This window comes from Petaurus breviceps, unplaced genomic scaffold, assembly GCF_028583685.1.
Source record: "Petaurus breviceps papuanus isolate PSGF00001 unplaced genomic scaffold, PetGlider_PUasm1.0 189, whole genome shotgun sequence".
Taxonomy (NCBI): Eukaryota; Metazoa; Chordata; class Mammalia; order Diprotodontia; family Petauridae; genus Petaurus; species Petaurus breviceps.
The window spans coordinates 6,972,636-6,992,853 of NW_027185809.1; the positions used below are offsets into that span (position 1 = coordinate 6,972,636).

General features: G+C 37.5%; 2 protein-coding genes across 3 annotated transcripts in view; both read left to right on the forward strand.

Moving 5' to 3' along the window:
• CUNH5orf24 (chromosome unknown C5orf24 homolog) overlaps positions 1-8,776 on the forward strand; it is a 228,599-nt gene extending 219,823 nt beyond the window's left edge. For both annotated transcript variants that reach the window (XM_069091861.1, XM_069091865.1), the window contains exons 5-6: positions 2,093-2,223; positions 8,381-8,776. In XM_069091861.1, the coding sequence (XP_068947962.1) occupies positions 2,093-2,223; positions 8,381-8,577 (328 nt within the window). In that variant the 3' untranslated portion in view covers positions 8,578-8,776. The remainder of the gene's footprint in view (positions 1-2,092; positions 2,224-8,380) is intronic.
• Positions 1-20,218, forward strand: part of PCBD2 (pterin-4 alpha-carbinolamine dehydratase 2) — a 290,006-nt gene that overhangs the window by 211,919 nt on the left and 57,869 nt on the right. The gene's annotated exons all lie outside the window — the stretch shown is intronic.

Below are 20,218 nucleotides of genomic sequence, written 5' to 3' on the forward strand. Positions count from 1 at the left end.
CCAGTTATTTCTGGGTGTGGTGCTAAGTATCTGAGCCCAGATTTGATTCAGGTCATCCCGACGCTGGAGCCGGTGCTCTTACTCACTGAGCCACCTGGCCGCCCCTAAGCAATTGGGGTTAAGTAACTTGCTCAAGGTTACACAGCAGGTGTTTCTGGGTGGGTGCTAAGTGTCTGAGCCCGGATTTGATCCCCAGGTCATCCTGACACTGGAGCCGGTGCTCTTACTCGCTGTGCTACATGGCTGCCCCAAACTCAGGTCCTTCTGACTCTGGGGCCTGTGCCCTGTTCACTGTGCCATTTAGCTGCTGGCCTCCCCTACCAGTTTATATTTTTTGGTTTGGACTTGTGAATTGATTGGTGTAAAGAAACTTCTGGTTGAAGAATACTGTCCACCAAAGCATATCAGTAGCTTAGAGCATTCCCTGCAGCAAGTGAAATTAAAATATTTTCCCGAGGTTGCAGTATTATCAGAGGTGGGATTTTCACCTAGGTCACTCGACTCTGAGTTAGACTCTTTCTCATCTTAACACTGAAGATTGTTAAATATTGAAGTGGTTTATTAAGAGAGGTTAATCTTTTTCTGAGACCTTTTAAAGCTGTAATTTCTTATTTGTATGTTATCCTCCTAAGTTCCTCCAAGGCCTGAATTTAAGAAATAATTAGAAATGTGGCATCTCTTATATTTGAAAAATTTAAACTAAAAATATATTTGTTAATATTTGGATACTATAGGTAGAGAGATAACTATATAAAATCTTGTTTACTCAGTAGGTTTTTATATAGATTAGCTTTAATTCTGCTCTTTTTCCCCCAGTGGCATTTCATCTTTATTTTATATTGTTTTGATCTTTCAAAAAGTAAAGTATTCAAACTGCTTTTAATATTCGTAGATTTATTTATTTATAGATTTAAGAGTTGGAAAGGACTTTACTGATCACCTAGCTCAGAGGTGTCAAACTCCATGTGGTCAGTAAAACCCCAGTGAGGCCTGAATTAGACTAAAATATAATTGGGGTGTTTAACAAAAAATAAAAGTACAGTAAGACAGATAATGTTAATTTGTGGTTTTCTGAATATATGGCCTGCAGGAATCTGTTTCTAATTAAGTTTGACATCACTGATCTAGTCTAATCTCCCCATTTTGCAAATGAGGAAATATTGAATTATGGTACTTGGGAAAATTACATGTCACAAGTCATTGCGCTGTGAAAAGTCTGACATTCCAAACTGTTTAGTACATTGCTAATAGTTATTGAATTCTTAAATAACACAAGTTTTCTACAAGGATTAACCCTTATAACTGAAGACCTCAGCAGTTAAGATGGTACAGTGGTAAGTTTAGTGATGAGTATATGTGGGCATGTATATGACATTTAACTTGTGATAGCTGGTGCCTTAAAGAGCCTTATACATTTATAAATTGAATGGAATAAATTTCTTTTGATCAGAGGAAACTAATTCTGTTTCTTTTTTGGGGGGATAAAGATAGACCTTTGATTTCATTTTGTAGGGAATTCCAGGTGGGGAAGATCTCTCCAACCAACAAAGATTAAATTATTTTGTAATTTGCTCATAGTCAAGTCAACAAGCATTTATTATATGACTACTGTGTTCCAGGTACTATGTTAAAGCTGGGTGTACAGAGAAAAGAGAAAACAGTTTCTGCCCTCAAAGAACTTACAGTTTAATTGTCACACAATTAATATATGTCAGAGATAGGACTTGAACCTAGGTCTTCCATATACCAAGAATGATCCTTTGTCCACTACTCCAGAGGTCTCAGACATGTAACCCATGGACTACATGTGGCCCACACCACTCCTGAGTGTAGCTTCAGATTAAAATTTAATTGGGAAATACTTAACAGAATAAATGGAAATACAGTAAAACACAAATTATGTTACTATGTGGTTTTCTAAGTCAGTATGAACTCGTAGAAATCCTTATGTAGGCCTTAGTGGCTCCTATTTTTATGTGAGTTTGATGCTGTTGCACTAAGCCTTTTCCTCTTCCCTTTTTATTGTCATCAAATACTAAGATTGTGTTACTTATTCATGTTTGTGATAGACTCCTTTTTTTTTTAAAAAAAGTCTCTCTACCAGATTTGGCACTGTGGCTGTTCCGAACATCTTGTTATTTCAAGGAGCTAAACCAATGGCAAGATTTAATCATACAGATCGGACATTGGAAACTCTAAAAGCCTTCATTTTTAATCAAACAGGTATGTAAGAACAATGTATTCTAGATAAATATCTTTGCTCAACCATCTTTCCTTTTTAATAAAAGTTTGTAGCTTTGTTGAATTATTTCCCTTAAATGTCTAGTTTTGAAATCCCTCAAAAAAATAACATTTTTTAAAAATCCTTGTGTTTTGAGTACCTCCTATTGTCTCCCTTTTACAGACAAGCTGCTGGGGAGATGAATCTGATATAGAGCCCCCTATCCTGGAGCAATGTTCATTTACTAAACTTTAATGCTTGTGTGTAATCATGATCATCATTTGAAGAGGGTGTCCCAAAGTTGTAGTTCAGTTTTAAGCTATTACACCTTAAAGATAGGACTGGAACCAAAGTGGCAGAAGAGTAGGAAACAATACAACTGAACTCTCTTCTATTTAACTATTCCAAACAAATCTAGAAAATGGACCAGACAGGAAAGTCTCCGAGGAAATAGTCTGACTTGGCATAGGGAGATAGAGAGGTTTGTAGACAGTGCGACCGGTTGGAGTAGGAGTGCTAGCATCCAGGCTGCACGCCAGGGCAGGAGGAGGTCTTAGAAAAATAGAGAAAGTAAAAAATGTGTGCTCTACCTTGGGAGTCTTAGAACTTCGGTCTTCGGGGATGGACGGTGTTTTTCATCATGAATACTTCAGAATTGTCTTGAGTTACTGTACTGCTAAGACTAGCTAAGTTATTCACAGTCAATGATCATAAAATATTGATGTTAATTGTATATGTGAATTAATTTTTTAATTATTTAAAAAAATTAATTTTCTTGAAAATATTCATGATATATAGGGATGAGGCTTCTAGATAATTTACAATCCTTTGGCTACTCTCAAATTTTTTTTTTAATCATGTACTCCATATTCTTTTTTTTGGCCATCCACTCCTGTACTTACCTTTGTATTGAAGTCACCAAATATTAAAGTGTATGTTGATTCAGTTTGGGGAATTTTGTTGAGATATTTGTTGAATTACTCTACCTTTTCATGCTCTCCACCAAGGGGCTATTTTACTTTTTGTCTTTTATTTTCATGGCCTATTGTGAGCACTTCAAAAATTGTTTGGTAAAGGAGTTATCTTTATGGTTGCCTTTTAGGTTGGAAACCAGATTTTAAATTTTTTCTATTTTTATTGATGCCTTTTGATATTACATCACAATAATTTCCATTATGTCTTCTCCCTGCCCCAAACATCCCCTTGTAGTAAAGATTAAAAAAGGAAAGAGAAAAAATAGTTAAGCAAAACTGACCAACCTGTTTATTACCCTTTGGGACATATATGTGGTGTTCCACAGTTATGGTTCTCTGCTTCTTCTGTGAAGATAAGGGGGGGGGGTTGTAAATTTTTTTTTCCCTCCATTTTATTTTCATTTTATTCTCAACCTAACAAGCACCAAATAAAACAAACATTTTCATATATGTTGTGGCATAGAGGAAGATTGCACTTGAAACTGTAGATCTCTTGTTATGTAGAGTTTTTCTTTTTTTTTTAAATAAAGGAAGCAATTTTTATTTAAGTACAGTTATCAAAAATTTCTTTTTTTTTTAATTTAAATTTATTTATTTACTTTTAGTTTACAACATTCAGTTCCACAGTCCCTTGAGTTTCAAATTTTCTCCCCCTCCCTCTTGTCCCCCCTCAACTCCATGGCAGCATGTAATCAAATATCGGCTCTACAAATATCTTCACGTTGAACATTAGTCATGTTGTAAAGAAGGATTATAATCTTTTAAAAAATTTTTTTGCTTCTTGGAGGGGGGGAGGTAGGGTAGTTGGGGTTAAGTGACTTGCCCAAGGTCACACAGCTAGTTTTTTGTGTTAAGTGGCTGAGGCTGGATTTGAACTCAGGTCCTCCTGACTCCAGGGCTCTATTCAGTGCACCACCAACCCATTCCTCCCCTTCCCCGCCAAGGATTATAACCAGTGTGGAATGAACAGTGAGAAAGAAGAAACAAAACAAAACAAAACACAGATGAGAGAGAGCAGATAGTTTGCTTCAGTCTGCAGACTCTGTAGTTCTTTCTCTGGATATGGATATGCTTTTCCATTATGAGTTCCTTGGAGTTGTCTTCTAACCTTATTATTGCTGAGAGGAGCCCAGTCTATCAAAGTTAGTCGTCACACATACGATGTGTCTGTAATTGTGTACAAAGTTCTCCGGGTTCTACTGTCCTCACTCAGCATCAGTTTATGTAAGTCCCTCCAGGTTATCATGAAGTCCGTTTGCCCCTCATTTCTTAGATCACAGTAGTATTCCATTACATGCATATGTTTAGCCATTCCCCAGTTGATGGGCATCCCCTTGATTTCCAGTTCTTTGCCGCCACAAATAGAGCTGCTATAAATATTTTTGTACATACGGGTCCTTTTCTCACTTCTATGGTTTCTTTGGGATGTAGCCCTAGAAGTGGTATTGCTGGGTCAAAGGGTATACACTTTTTTATAGCTCTTTGGGCATAGTTCCAGTCTCCAGAATGGTTGGATCAGTTCACAACTCCACCAACAGTGCATTACTGTTCCAGTTTTTCCACATCCTCTCCAGCATTTATGATTTTCCTGTTTTGTCATCTTAGCCAATTTGACTGGTGAAATGTGCTCACTCAGAGTTGTTTTGATTTGCATTTCTTTAATCAGTAGTGATTTAGAGCATTTAAAAAAATATGCTTATAGATATCTTCAATTTCTTCCTCTGAAAACTGTCTGTTCATATCCTTTGACCGTTTATCAATTGGGGTATTCTTATAGATTTGACTCAGTTCTCTGTATATTTTAGAAATGTCTTTATCAGAAACACTGGTTGTAAAAATTCGCAATTGAGTTTTGCTTTTCTTTTAAATTGTAAAATAGATTCAGCATGTAACTTTCAAAGCTGTATCACATGTCTGTGATTCTTCTCTAAAATCTCATTTTTGGGGGGTAGGGAGGGAGGAAGATCCTGTATATCTTTCCCATCCCCATTTAAAGGAAAAAAAACCCCTTGTATATGTAGTTGAGCAAAATGAATTCCCACATTGTCCGTATCCAAAAATGTATGTCTTATTCTGTATTTTAAATCTGTCACTTGTTAGAAGGTAGGTGTCAGAGATAATCATCAGTTCTTTGTCATTTCAGTGATCATAGTTCTCAAGCTTTTCAGAGATGTTTGTATTTACAGTGCTGTTGTGTTAATAAATTATTTTCCTGGTTCTGCTCACTTCAGTTGTATTAGTTCATATAGGTCTTCCCAGGTTTCTCTGAACCTCTTTAGTAATTTCTTAAGGCATATATTTTCCATTATATTAATATACCATAATTTGTTCAGTCATTCCTGAGTTGATGGGCACCCTCTTGGTTTCTAGTTTCTTGCTACTACAAAAAGAACTACTTTAAATATTTTTGTACACAAAGGTCCTTTTCCTCTTTCTTTGATCTTTTTGGGATATAGACCTAAATAGTAGTATTGTTGGGTCATGGTGTCTGCAGGTTAGTGACTTTTGAAGTGTAGTTGCAAATTGCTTTCCAAAATGGCTAGACCAAATCACAGCTCTACCAAGAGTGTTCATTAATATCCTTTGTTTCCTCTGCACATTTGTTATCTCTGTCAGTCTGAGGGGTGAGATGGAACCTTAAGAGTTGCTTTAATTTGCATTTCTCTATGATTTGCAGCATCTTTTCATATATTTGTTGGTAGTTTGGGTTGCTTCCTTTGAAAACTTTCTGTTCATATTCTTTAATCATTAATTTTTTGAGAGTAGCTTGTGTGGAAACATGATTATACAGGTGGAGAACTGAGAGGGTGAGGAGGAAATGGTCTGCAGCAAGTGAGAGAAGCATGAGAAAAGGAACAGTGTCCCCTAGAGAGTATTGTCAAAGTTTTGTGGTGGCCAGAAGATGGGAAGTGAACTGATGCAGTATAAGAAAAGTTTATTGATAGGATCATAGCTTTGGAATGAAGAGGAACTTGAAATCTTTTATAACTGGTAGATTAAGATTTGAAATTTTCATTGAAAAAATTAAAACATTTTTTATCAGCAGGAATGTCATAAACCTCAGCATTTTATCATATGCTTTATATATATTATACTAGGGCCTCATTTTTATACCTGACCCTCAAAAGTTTTGACATACAAATTTCAACAGTCCTGTCCTTAGGGAAAGTGTCTTGATTCCTTGCTCCCTGCCAAATGAAAATTTTCATTCCTCAATTTCCCACAAAGCCCCTAATTCTTAAAAAAAAAAAATTTATTCAGTTATTAAATATTTCTTTCTACTGCTCCTTGCCCCGGTCTCTCCTTCCTCCAAGGGGTGAATGAAAGAAAACAAAACCCTTGTAATAAATAGGCATAGTCAAAACAAAACCAGTTCACATATTGACCATGTCCAAAAATGTATATTTCATTCTGTACATTAGTCCAACACCTCTCTGGACTTTTTCATCATTGATCCTTTGGAATCATGGTTGAGTATTGCATTGATTTCCCTCAATTCTTTCAGAAAAGAATAAGTATGTTAAATTCTTTAAACTTTGTATGTCTGACTGATGAGTGAAGATCGGAGTTTTGCCTTTTTGGAATTAGAATGTTTGTTTGTAGTTTTTTTCATTATTATACAGACTAGAGCCTGACTTTTGGACTTAAATGGAAAAAAAAACCAACCCATACATGTTGTTCAAAAGTTTGAAAACACTTAGAACACAAATGTAATATTAGATAATTCTTTGGGGTAGGCAAGCCACCCAAGTCACAGTCTGGCTACTGTCTCTTTTTTACCCCCTCTCCTCAAATTCCAGTGGGGAGAGTCTAAGACCCAAGAACTTGGAAGCATCATTCTTCCAGTTCAGCACCAATAACAATCACTGAGGGGAGCAGTCTTTATGAAGAAGGGGCCCACCTTCTTTGTCACCACCCACACCAACTTTCCACCATTTTCCCAAGAGGCCAGAAATGGCAGCACCCCCATGACCACTAGTCCTGATTTTCTAGCCCAGCAATCAAAGCCGGGGTAGCAGCCTTAGTGAAGGTTTGTCTTGGGGTATAATTTCTGTGTGCTGCAGCCCCTTCCTCTTCAGCAGCCACAGCTATTGAAGACTTGGGAAATAAAGTTTTTTCGGTCTGTGGCACTGTCATGTGGTTCAGCAGTAGAAACATTTTCAGTAGAAATAATGTTAATGAACATGCACTGCATCTACTTTTGCTGCTACAAAGGATCTTTCTGACTTGTAGCTGAACTCTATATGTGTTGTTTCCTTCATTAAAATATGAGCTCCTTGTGAGCAGATACTCTCTTGCTTTTTCTCTTCATATCCCCAGCACATTATTTTGCACATAGTAAATGCTTAATAGACGCTTTTTCATTGATTCATTCCTGGGTGCCTTAGAAGTCAGCTAATTTGACCTTCCTGTAATGCGTACATTTTCCCTCCACAGTGTCCCTGAATTCTTAGTTATGCTTGGGAGTACAGATGAAAAGTGTACAGACTAGAAATTTTATTATCTTTTAGCATAGTGATATTACTGAAATGGTATATAAGTAAAATCTCCTGGCAAATTTGTTTTTTAAAAAAGTCTTGTATATTTACTGAGAAAACAAAAAAAATGGTATTTTAACTGTGAGAAGTTGAATACATTTATGCATTGATTCATTCATTCATTATGTAGTAGAGAGAAAGGCCAAATTACTGTACTGGAAGGTTTTTCTAAAATTTATTTTCTTTTAGTTTACAACATTCAATTCCACAGTCCCTTGAGTTCCAAATATTTTTCCCCCTCCCTCTCACTCCTCCCCCACCATGGCTATCTGATATAGGTTTTACAGATACCTTCGTACTAAACCTTAGAAAAGTTGTAAAGAAGAGTTATAACTAATGGAGTGAACAGTGAGAAATTTTCTGAAGCAACAAAACAAAACACAAAAGAGAGCAAATAGTTTGCTTCTCTGCATTCAGACTCTGTAGTTCTTTTCTCTGGATATCCCTTTCCATCATGAGTCTTTTGGAGTTGTTCTACTGGAAGTTTTAAGAACCATAGAAAGAGGAAAGGGAATTGGGTGTGAATTCTGTCCTTTTTTTTGAAACCAGTCTTCCATTTTGTGTATCCTACTGAATCCTTGGTAAAATTCAGTTGTGGGCATTTTTTTTTTATCTGTCGAATACTGACTCATTGATTTTGTTTTCAGGGATAGAAGCCAAGAATGATGTGGTAGTGACTGAAGATGACCAAATAGGCCCTCTTCCCAGCACTTTGGTGAAAAGTGTGGATTGGTTGCTTGTATTTTCCTTATTCTTTTTAGTTAGTTTTATTATGTATGCTACTGTTCGGACTGAAAGTATTCGATGGTTAATTCCAGGACAAGAACATGAACATCCAGAGTAATAATAGACTGAAAGATGAAATTGGAAAGATTAATTTCCATCTTTGCTTTCAGAAACTTGTTGAAATTCCATTGTTTTCCATGTATTATATTTTAACTTAGGTTAAACTTTTGCATTTGATCTACTGAATGTGCAAAAAAAAAATCATACACTAGTGTTGTATACTAGTGTTTCAATAAACATGAAAAGATTCAGAAAAATTGTTTTTGTGTTTTTAGTGCTTGGACTTAAAATTTCAAGGAACTCGGCTTTAAATGTGAAAAACTATTGTGTATACAGAAGCAAATGAGCACAGTAACCTAGTGTTTGACAAACCCAGTGGAAGAACTCATTAGTTGACAAAAAATGTTAGGAAAACTGAAAAACAGTCTGGCAGAAACTAGGTATGGAATAGGCCAACATTTCATACTGTATACCAAAATAAGCACAAAATAGTACTTGGTTTAGATAGATGCTATCATAAGCAAAGTAATAGACTGTGGAAAAAATTACCTTTTGAATCTAGGGATAGGGGAAGCATTCATGACCAAAGAAAAGAGGTTCAAGAGGCTCATAGACTGTAAAATGGCTAGTTTTGATTACATAAGGTTAAGTAGATTTTGCACAAACAAAACCAGTGCAGCCAAAATTAGAAGGAAAGTGGGAAACTGGGGGAAAAAAATCTTTGCATCAAGTTTTCTCTGGTAAAGGTCTTATTTCCAGATAATGTAAGAAGCTGAGCCAAATTTGTATGAATAAGAGCCTTTCCCTAGTTGATAAGTTATCAAAGGATATGAATAGACAGTTTTCAGAGGGAAGAAATCCAACCTATCAGTAGCCATGTAAAAAATGCTCTGAATCACTGTTAGAGAAATGCTAATTAATACAGTTCTGAGATTACTACCTCACACCCATCAGATTGGCTAAAATGACTGGAAAAGAAAATGACAAATGGAGAGGGTATGGGAAAAGAGGTACACTGATGCACAGTTGGTGGAGCTATGAACTAGTCTGTTCTAGAAAGCAATTTGGAACTATTCCCCAAAAGCTCTTAAATGCCAAATAGATCAAAGGAATAAGAAAAAGGCCTACATGCACTATATTTATTTGTGATGACAAATAATTGGAAATTCAGGGGATGCCCATCAGTTGGAGAATGGCAGAACAAATTATAGCTTATGAATGTGATGTACTGTTTTGCTATAAAAAATGTAGGGGAAGAAGACGATGATTTTTTAAAAAACCCTGAGAATATTTGCTTAAACTAGTGCAAAGTGAAGTGAGAAGAGAGGCAGAAGAACAATTTACATAACAAATGTTATAAAAAAGATCAACTTTGAAAGTCTTAGTAACTCTAATCCACACAATGACCAACCACAATTCCAGAGGACTTGTAATGAGATATGCTCTCTGCCTTCAGACTCAGACGTGATTGGCTCAGAGTACAGGTTGAAGCAAATTTTCTTTTCTTTTTTTTTTTTTGACATGGCTAATGCTGAAATTTGTTTTGCATGACTTTACATTTTGTAATGGGTTATATTTTTCTTGCCTTCTCAGTGGGTAGTGGGAGGAAGGAAGGAAGAAAGGAAAAAATTGAAAAAAAAGGCTTTGAAATGAGTTAACGAAAAGATTGTCAGACAATGTTGTGTTTCAGAAGCAAAAATTCTGTGGCATAGTTTTAGTAAATTTATAATTCTAAGAACTTGGGTATTCTGTCTGTTGAATTTCTCTTTCCAAACAGTTTAAAAGTCCTCAACTGAACAGCTGTTGTTTTATGGTAAGATTTTCCAGAAATGAAAGCTTATTTGTTACTTCCCAAGTGGCAGTGTATTGTTTCATGCCTTTCCTTCTGGAACAATAAAGAGTTAAAATAAATTAGATCCTGATTGTGTGCTTTTCCTTTGTGATCATTACTTAATATCAGTTCTTAGTATTTATTTGCAAGCAAAACGATAAAGTCATGAGAATTTCTCTGGGTAAAGCAGAAGAGTAAACAGATCTGATCTTTACAGGCATATCTTGTTTGTTACTTGTTTCCAAACATGATAAAAATAAATCAATGGAATTCCTTTGTGTTAATACTAATGCTAGTAGTTAGTTTTTAGTTTCATGATTTAGCTTTGGTACATAGGATCCATGATTTCATAGGAGTGGGTACTCTGTCCGACAATTTGAGTTTTATACTTTCTGCTGCTTTTATCCTATGTGACTCTCATCCTTGCTTCTTCATAAAAATCTTTCAGAGGAGAAATGATGAATATGCTTTTTTTTTTTTTTTAAAGCAATCGGGGTTAAGTAACTAGCTCAAGGTTACACGGCCAGTTATTTTTGTGTGGGTGCCGAGTATCTGAGGCTGGAACCAATCCCAGGTCTCCTGACACTGGGGCCGGCACTCTTACTTAGTGCGCCACCTGGCCGCCTCTGCTTTGTTCTTCTAATATGTTTGAGGTATCAGATATTCAGGTCATTCATCTGTTGCCTTTCACTCTCCAGGTAACCACACCAACTTTATTTTTTTGACATACATGATTTAGTAATCTAATGAATTTGGTTGAAAGTATATAATAACATTTGCTAAAGATAAGCCAATAACTCAGGATCATAGATTTAGAACTGGGTGGGACTTTAGGGGCCATCTAGGCCTACCTCCTCATTTTACTGGTGAGTAAAAACTGAGGACTAGAGAGATTAACTAACTTGCCCAAAGTACAAAGTGTAGGATTTGAACCCAAGTCCTTTGACCAGACTCAACATACTTTCTGCTTTCCATATTGCCTCTTTTAACTCATATCTTATTTATGTCACTTATAACCAAAAATTGCAAAGCAATTTTAGAGATCAAAAGATATTAAACTGGGGTTAGAAAAAGGCAAAAACAATCCTTGCCCTCAAGAAATTCATGTTTTATCATGGGAGACTGTAATTAACTAGATACATATAAGTTTATGTACAAGCAGATGGGAGGCACTGTCAAGGAAGAAGAAAGCATGATCGGCAATTCTTTAGGTTTTCTTGCCGCAACCATCTAGCATGACTAGTTATATGAAAGCTATTTTAAGTCTTTGAGGTATAATAAATACTTGAGGTCAGCAACGTTGACCATAGCCTACATAAAATCATTTCCTGTGGTTTTCTTTTGAGTGCATGGTAAAACTAGTGATTTGGAATAATTCTGGGGTATGTCAATGTAGTGAAAAATCCTAATTACAGGATATTTTGAGAGAAACATCTTTATTATTTTCAAGTATACATAGAAATTGTAATTACCTGCTAACTTTCAGAGTAGATGGTCTACCTCATTCATCACTTAAATATTGTATACTTAAGTCTATTAGTACAAATAGCTTGGCCAGGCATTGCAGATGGACAGTGAACGAGGCCCAGAATTAAGGTAAGATTACTTTGGGAAACTGCATATGCTTCTAGTGATTACAAGCTACCCTTGACATACAATACCCATCTTTTAAACACCAATATTCTGGTTATATGGCTTCGAATCATGGAACACCACAATTCCTGTCAAAATTAATGAGTGGAGAGATGTGGTAGGTTTAAGTAGGAATGATGGCTCATGTAAGAAGCGGTGTAATTGAAAAGAAAAAGTGAGGGGCAGCTAGGTGGCGTAGTGAATAGAGTACCGGCCCTAGAGTCAGGAGAAACTAAGTTCAAATCCGGCCTCAGACACTTAGCATAAAAACTAGCCATGTGACCTTGGGCAAGTCATTTAACCCCAATTGCCCTCCAAAAAAAAAAGCAAAGAAAATGGAAACAATATAAAACAAAAGGTATTGTGCATTTGTATAACCAGAAAAGGAAATAGCCTGGTCATGTAGTAAAACAAGTGACAAACAGATGGACAGCCAGTATTACCCTAGTGTCCATGAGACATTAGAAGAACCATAGGGAAGTGTCCCAGGCTTGTGGGGCAACAGCATGTTGGTGGATGATGAGGTCCTGCTCATTCCCCAGTATTCAGCATCAAATGCTAAGTGGATGGTTATGGGGCAAGACTTTACCTCAGTTCCATTTGAAGATGAAAATAAAACTGAATGTACAACTCATTCCAGTAGGATATGTTGAAGGATTTTTTTTTTTTTAAGCAATAGGGGTTAAGTAACTTGCTCAAGATTACACGGCCAGTTATTTCTGGGTACGCTGAGTATCTGAGCCCGGATTTGATCCAGGTCATCCCAACACTGGAGCCGGTGCTCTTACTCGCTGAGCCACCTGGCCGCCCCTAAGCAATTGGGGTTAAGTAACTTGCTCAAGGTTACACGGCCAGGTGTTTTTGGGTGGGTGCTAAGTGTCTGAGCCCGGGATTCGATCTCCAGGTCTTCTCAACACTGGAGCCAGTGCTCTTACTCGCTGTGCTACCTGGCCGCCCCACTATGTTGAAGGATTTTAATTATAGATTGTTAAGATTTATGAAAAGCAAGTAAAGAGAGTCTGGATAACCCTTGGTAGGTGCTGCTTTATTCTATTAAGTGTCTACTCTGTGCCAGGCATGGCTAGGTGCTAGGGATACAAAAAAAGGGGCGGAAATCGGTCCCTGTTCTCAAGGAGTTCAAAGTCGTAATAGGGGAGACAACATATAAACAACTGTACAAATAAGATATATGAAGGATAAATTGAGATGGTGCCAGAGGGAAAGATGTTAAAGTTAAGGAGAACTAGGAAAGGTTTCTTACCTGGAACTTTAGCTGAGACTTAAAGTAAGCTAGGAGGCAAGAGATGAGGAGGGAAAAGTTCCGGGCAGGAGGGGCAGCCAGTGAAAATGCATGGAGTTGGGTGGAACCAAGATGGCAGAGCAGTAGGAAGAAATGGTGAGCTCCCACCCCCCACCAAACTGATCTAGAAAACAGATCACATTGTATACTAATGGGGAAGTCCAAGAAAATCACTCAGCCATTTTCTCACACCAGGTTGGCACAGGGAGGCAAAAAGGTTTGTCCAGGAGTGCATTATGCAGAGCATTCCAGTGCAGAGACAGGCTGTGCACCCTGGCAAGAAGGGCTCAAGATCCACCACAGAGGGGCTAAATCTTATGTAGAGTACAGAGACAGGTACCAAATGGCAGCTCTGTTACTACAGATCAGGGCTGATGGAAGGGACTTTTGTTTAGGGATGGCTTTCCTGGATGTGGAATAGCATACCCTGTGTACTAAGAAAAAAAGCAAATTTAGAAGCAAGTAGCAGCTTTGTGGCTTGGACTCCAAGTGCAGTCTCAGTTTTAGTTTCTAGCCCAACCTAAAGCCTGCAGTGGGATAATCAGGGTAGGAATCCCAGACCATCTATAATTCTGAACCATTACAGCTTTCCAAATGACTGATAGGGACTGGGTCTAGCAGCAATTCACTGTTGGTCAGATCTATACTTAGGTCAGAACTTGAAGAGTTCAGACCAGGGGGCCAGTGATCAGACTTTGCCTTGTAAACTTAAGTCTATTAGTACAAATAGCTTGGCCAGGCATTTCAGATGGACAGTGAACTAGGCCCAGAATTAAGTAGTAGGTAAGAATACATTTGGGAAACAAAACTTTCAGGTCCCCAGCCTGAGCTGCCCCTGATAGCTTGGAATAACACAACACTCAAAGCCCCCAAGAAAGTATCAGCAGGACCAACCTTGACATTGCGTCCAGAAGTATAGCAATAAAGTCCAAAGCTAGAAAGGCTGGAAGAATGAGCAAAAAGAAAAAAAAGATCCCAGTATAAAAAGCTATTATGGTAATAGGGATAGTTATTATCCCTATTACAGAACTGTAAGATGACTCCAAAATATATACACATAAAGCCTCAAAAAAAAAATACAGCTTGGGAATAAATCTAATTAGAATTTCTGGAAGAGATGAAGCAAGCTTAAAATGATTTTAACAAATGAAAGTACTAAAAGAGAAACTGTAAAAAGAAATGAGAGGGGGGCGGCTACGTGGTATAGTGAGTAGAGCGCCGGCCCGGAGTTGGGAGGACCTGGGATCGGTTCCGGCCTCAGACACAACACCCACACACACAAAAAAACTGGCTGTGTAACCTTGGGCAAATTACTTAACCCCAATTGCTTTAAAAAAAAAAAGAAATGAGAGCTATGGAAGAAAGAACTGGAAAGGGAATTAGTAGCTTGGCACAAGTGGTACAAAGCCTTGTCCAAACAACAAATTCTATGAAAATAAGGACAGACCAAATAGAAGCTAATGACTACATGAGATGACAAAAAATATTAAAGTCAAAAGACTGAAAAAAAAAAGATACTGTAAGGCAGAGGTATTAAACTTATGGCTTGTGGGCTGCAAAATTCCACAGTGCAGCCTGAACCAGATTAAAATGTCACTGAGAAATGATTAAGAAAATAAAAATAAAATGTGATACAGATGTTAATTTATGAATTTCTAAGTCTATAAATATCTGACAGGGATCCATTTCTATTTCAATTTGACACTATTGATTTAAGGTATCTTACAGCAAAAACAACTGACTTGGAAAACAGATAAAGGGGAAAAAATAAGAATCATTGGACTACTTAAAAGTCTTGACCCCAAAATGAACCAAGACATCATGTTTCAAGAAATCTTAAAACGGCTCTTATATTTAGAACAAGAGGGTTAAGTAGAAATAGAATCCATCAGTCATTTCTTGAAAGAAACCGCATAATGAAAACTCCCAGGAACATTATAGCCAAAATCTAGAAATTCTAAATCAAAGAAAAAGTATTGCAAACAGTCAGAAAGAATTCAAGTATAAAGGAACCACAGTTAGGATCACACAATTTAGCAGCTGCCACCGTTTAGGAATGGAGAGCTTGGAATATGATGTTGTAGAAGGCAAGGGATGCAGGCCTCCTATCAAGAATAACATACCTAGCATAACTAAATATAATGCTACAGGGGAAAAAGTGTATTTTTTTTAAAGCAATTGGAGTTAAGTAACTCCAATTGCTCAAGGTTACACAGCCAGTTATTTCTGGGTGTGGTGCTGAGTATCTGAGCCCGGATTTGATCCAGGTCATCCCAACACTGGAGCTGGTGCTCTTACTCGCTGAGCCACCTGGCCGCCCCAATATATAATTTTTTAACTTTTTTTTTTTTTTTTTTTTGCTTTTCAGAGGACAATTGGGGTTAAGTGACTTGCCCAAAGTTACACACCTAGTGTGTCAGGTGTCTGAGGTCGGATTTGAACTCAGGTCCTCCTGACTCTAGGGTCGGTGCTCTATTCACTGTGCCACCTAGCTGCCCCAAAAAAGTGTATTTTTAATGAAATACTAGACTTTTAAGCATTCCTGATAAAAATAGACCACAGCTGTGTAGAAACTTTGAAGTATAAACACCAAAGTTAAGAGAAACATAAAAAAAAATTGTTCTTCAGTTTTTTTACTCTATGACCCCTTTTGGGGTTTTCTTGGCAAAGATACTGGAATGGTTTGCTATTTCCTTCAGCTCATTTTATAGTTGAGGAGCTGAGGCAAACAGCGTTAAATTACCTGCTTGAGGTCACAGAACTAGTAAATGTCAGTGGCCAGATTTGAACTCAGGAAGATATTTTTCTCACCTCAGGCCTGGCACTTTATCCACATTGCACCATCTTGCTGCCTATAAAAATGTTAACGAGTGAATTTGTTGGACATTCTAAGGGAAATGATAGATGTGTCCCCTTTGAGTCCTATCATCACCAGAAGTCACTGAGCGAATGTAGACAAAAGGTCTGAGAGTGGTTCTGTCTGAGAATGGAAAGGGAGATGAAGAATACACTAGGGGCAGGGAGGGAAGGAAGAAGGAAGGGAAATGAAAGTGAAAATTATCTCAGATAATTGGCAAGGAATATATAAAGCATAATTGTTTACAAGCATATATGGTATGTTACTTGAGTATATTAGTCTACATAAGTATATATTTTATAGAAATATGTCCATATAAGTGTATATAGGATATTATAGACATAGTTCTATAAAAGTATATATTTTAGCAGCTTATTAACAACTCAGGTTTTAATCCTGAGTTGTGGGTAACGTCTGATTATAATAATATAATAAGCTGCTAAAAACAATAAAAAAATAAAAATGAGTAAGCAAAGGAAAAAGAACCTGATCATGGATAGCTACTATGCTGTAAACTAAGATCTGGGTTCATTTTCAGAGAAAGATGAAGTATAAAAAGCCACTTCTACCATAAAGAGTAATGTCAAATGGTCACAAGCCCCAAGAGAGTTCTTGGAAGAACTTAAAAATAAATAAATTAATAAATAAATAGGTAAAAGAAAAACTAAGAAAAAAATTAAAAGCAGTCCAAGAAAATTATGAAAATAAAGTTAACCAGTTAGAAAAAGATGTCCACAGTCTTAAGGAAGAAAATTAACTCTTTGAAAGTTAGAATTGGGCAAGAGGAATTGAATGATGTTATAACACAACAAGAAATAATAAAACTAGAAAAAAACTGAAGAGAACCTCATTAGAAAAAGAACTGATCTGGAGAACAGACTGAGGAGAGGAAAGATAATCATTGTTGGACTGCCTGAAAATTATGATAAAAAAAAGGATCTCGATACAATATTACAAGAAATTATTAAGGAAAATTGCCCTAAAGTTCCAGAACAATAGGGTTATATAGAAATGGAAAAAAAATCTACCGTTTACCACCTGAAAGATCCCAGGAGGAAAACTTACAGGAATGTCATAGACAAGATTCCAAACTCCCGCAGGATGGAGAAAATATTGCAAGCAACAAGAAAAAACAATGAAAATACTGAGGAAATAGGATTTCACAAGACCTAGCAGCTTCTACAGTAAAAAACTGTCAGTCATGAAACATATTCACAAGAATGTAAGAGCTGGGGTTGAGACCAAGAATAACTTACCCAGCAAAGTGGAGTATAATCCTGAAATTTTTTTTTTTTAAAAAAAGGGATATTTGATGAACTGAAAGACTTGGGTTTTTTGTAATAAAAAAAGACCAGAACTCAATGGAAAGTTTGATATAAAAACACTCATTAAGGTCAAACTTCTTACATATGACAATGTTTTTTTTCTTTCCATTTTTCAAATGCTTTAACAACTTCTGATTAACATCATTCATTTCCGACAGTTTTTGAGTTACAAATTTTCTCCCCGTTTTTCCCCTACCCACTGCCCCCAAATAGCAGTCCCACAGGATATCCCCTCCTCCAATCTGCTCTCTCCCATATTTTCTCCCATATCCCTTTTGACTTTTCCAGTAGGACATGGTGGATCTCTATGCCCCAGTACCTGTATATCTTATTTCCCAATTACATGTAAAATAGTATTAATCATAGTACATATATATATGTATATATTAGACATTTGATTTTAAAACTTTGAATTCCAGATTCATTCCCTTCCCTCCCTTGTCACCCACCCTTACTGGGAAGATTAGCAGTTCAGTATAGGTTGTACATGTGTGGCTAATGCAACACAATAACATAGTAGATATATTGTAAAAGACTGACTATATTTCCCTCCCTCCTGTCCCACCTCCCACTTGTTCTTTTCTCTACTTTGATCCTGTCCCTTTTCAAAAGTGGGTGCTTCCAACTTCCCTCCCCCCCAGCTTTCCTATTGGGTGAGATACCCTATTTAGTGTGTATTTCATTCCCTCCCCAAGCCAAATTCAATGAGAATAAGGTTGACCCATTCCCTTTTGCCTTCCTATTCTTCCCCTCCATTGTAACCATTTTCCCTTGCCTCTTCTATATGAGATAGTTTACCCCATTTTGTCTCCCCCCATCTCCTCTCATTATATTCCTCTCTCACCTCTTAATTTCACCTTTTAAGTATCATCCCTGTTAAATTGGTCCTGTGCCCTCTTTCTATGTATACCTGTAAACATATATACACACATTCACATATGTATCCATATGCCTATATACCCCCATATATATATATTTCTATTCCCTTCAACTATTTTCACACTGAGAAAAGTTTCATCAATTACAATTATTGTTTTCCATGTAGGAATGTTAATAGTTCAACTTTGATAAGTTCCTTATGATTTCTTTTCCCTGTTTACCTTCTCAAGCTTCTCTTCCTTCTTGTATCTGGATGTCAAATTTTCTATTCAACTCTGGTTTTTTCATCAAGAATGCTTAAAGGTCCTTTATTCCAGTGAATGACCATATTTTCCCCTGAAACATTATACTCAGTTTTACTGGGTAGGTGATTCTTGGTTTTAATCCCAGGTCCTTTGACCTCTGGAATATCATATTCCAAGCCCTTCTATCCCTCAGTGTGGAAGCTGCCAGATCCTGGGTTATCCTGATTGTGTTTCCACAATATTCAAATTGTTTCTTCCTGGCTGCTTGTAATATTCTCTCCTTAATCTGGGAATTCCGGAACCTGGCTATAATATTCCTAGGCATTTTCTTTTTGGGATCTTTTTGAGGAGGTGATGGGTGGATTCTTTCAACCTCTATTTTGCCCTCTGGTTCTAAAACATCAGGGCAGTTTTCTTTGAGAACTTCCTGGAGAATGATTTCTAGGTTCTTACTTTGATCATAGCTTTCAGGTAGTCCAATAATTTTTAGATTATCTCTCCTGGATCTATTTTCCAGGTCAGTGGTTTTTCCCATGAGATATTTCACATTGCCTTCTATTCTTTCATTTGTTTGGATCTGTTTAACAGCATCTTGATTTCTCATAAAGCCATTAGCTTCCCATTGCTCCAGTCTAATTCTGAAGCAATTATTCTCCTCAGTGAGCTTTGGAGATTCTTTTTCCATCTGGCAGATTTGGCTTTTTAAGGCATTCTTCTCCTCATTGCCTTTTTGAGCCTCTTTTGCCATTTGAGTTAATCTGTTTTTTAAGTGTTATTTTCCTCAGTCAGGGTGTTCATTGTTCTCATTTCCTTCTCAATTTTTTCTCCACTTCTCTTATCTGCTTCTTAAGGTCCTCTATGGCCTGTAACCAGCTCGTATTTTTCTTTGAAGCTTTTGGTGCAGGAGTTGTGACTTCACTGTCTTCCTCCTGTTCCATGCTTTGCTCCTTTTTGTCCCCCAAATAGGAATCTAATGTTGGAATCTTCTGTTTGTTTTGTTTCCTGTTCCTGGTCATGTCGCCCCTCAGTCACTTGACCCCTGGGCTTTTTGCCACAGTAGGACTCTGCCACCAGACAGGGCAGCTTTCGTCCCAAACGCTGGGCTTTTCTCAGCTGCTGGAGGTATTAGATGGGTGCCCTCTCTGAGGCCTCCACATGCTCTGGCAAAGTGGACACATACCCCAAGACCTCTACCCTATATTGCAACCCAGATCCAAGCAGATTAAAGCAAGAGCTGGTCGCTTGTCCCCTACATTCTGCAGGCCAGGAGCTGAAGCTGCCATGTGGCACTGTGTGGCTGTGCCTGGCATCTCAGAGGCTTCTTGCCCTGGGGGCAAAAGCTGAAGCACTCCCAGTTACTGGGTTCCAAAGTCCAGACTGCTCTGACTTCTCAGTTTGTCCTTTGCATCTATGTGTTGATAATTCTGGAAACGGCCACAGCTGCAGGTGATCTGGAGTCCCTCCAGCTGGTGGCTGGTGAGACCTGTCTTGGGGCTAAAACCTTAGGCTCACTTGGGCCTGGACTCGGCTCCCAGACCGCTGTGCTGGCTGATTCCTGCCAGCCTGCCGGGCCGTCCTCAGCCGGAGGTTAGCTTCTCTGTGTCATTTTGTGGGTTCTGCAGCTCCAAAA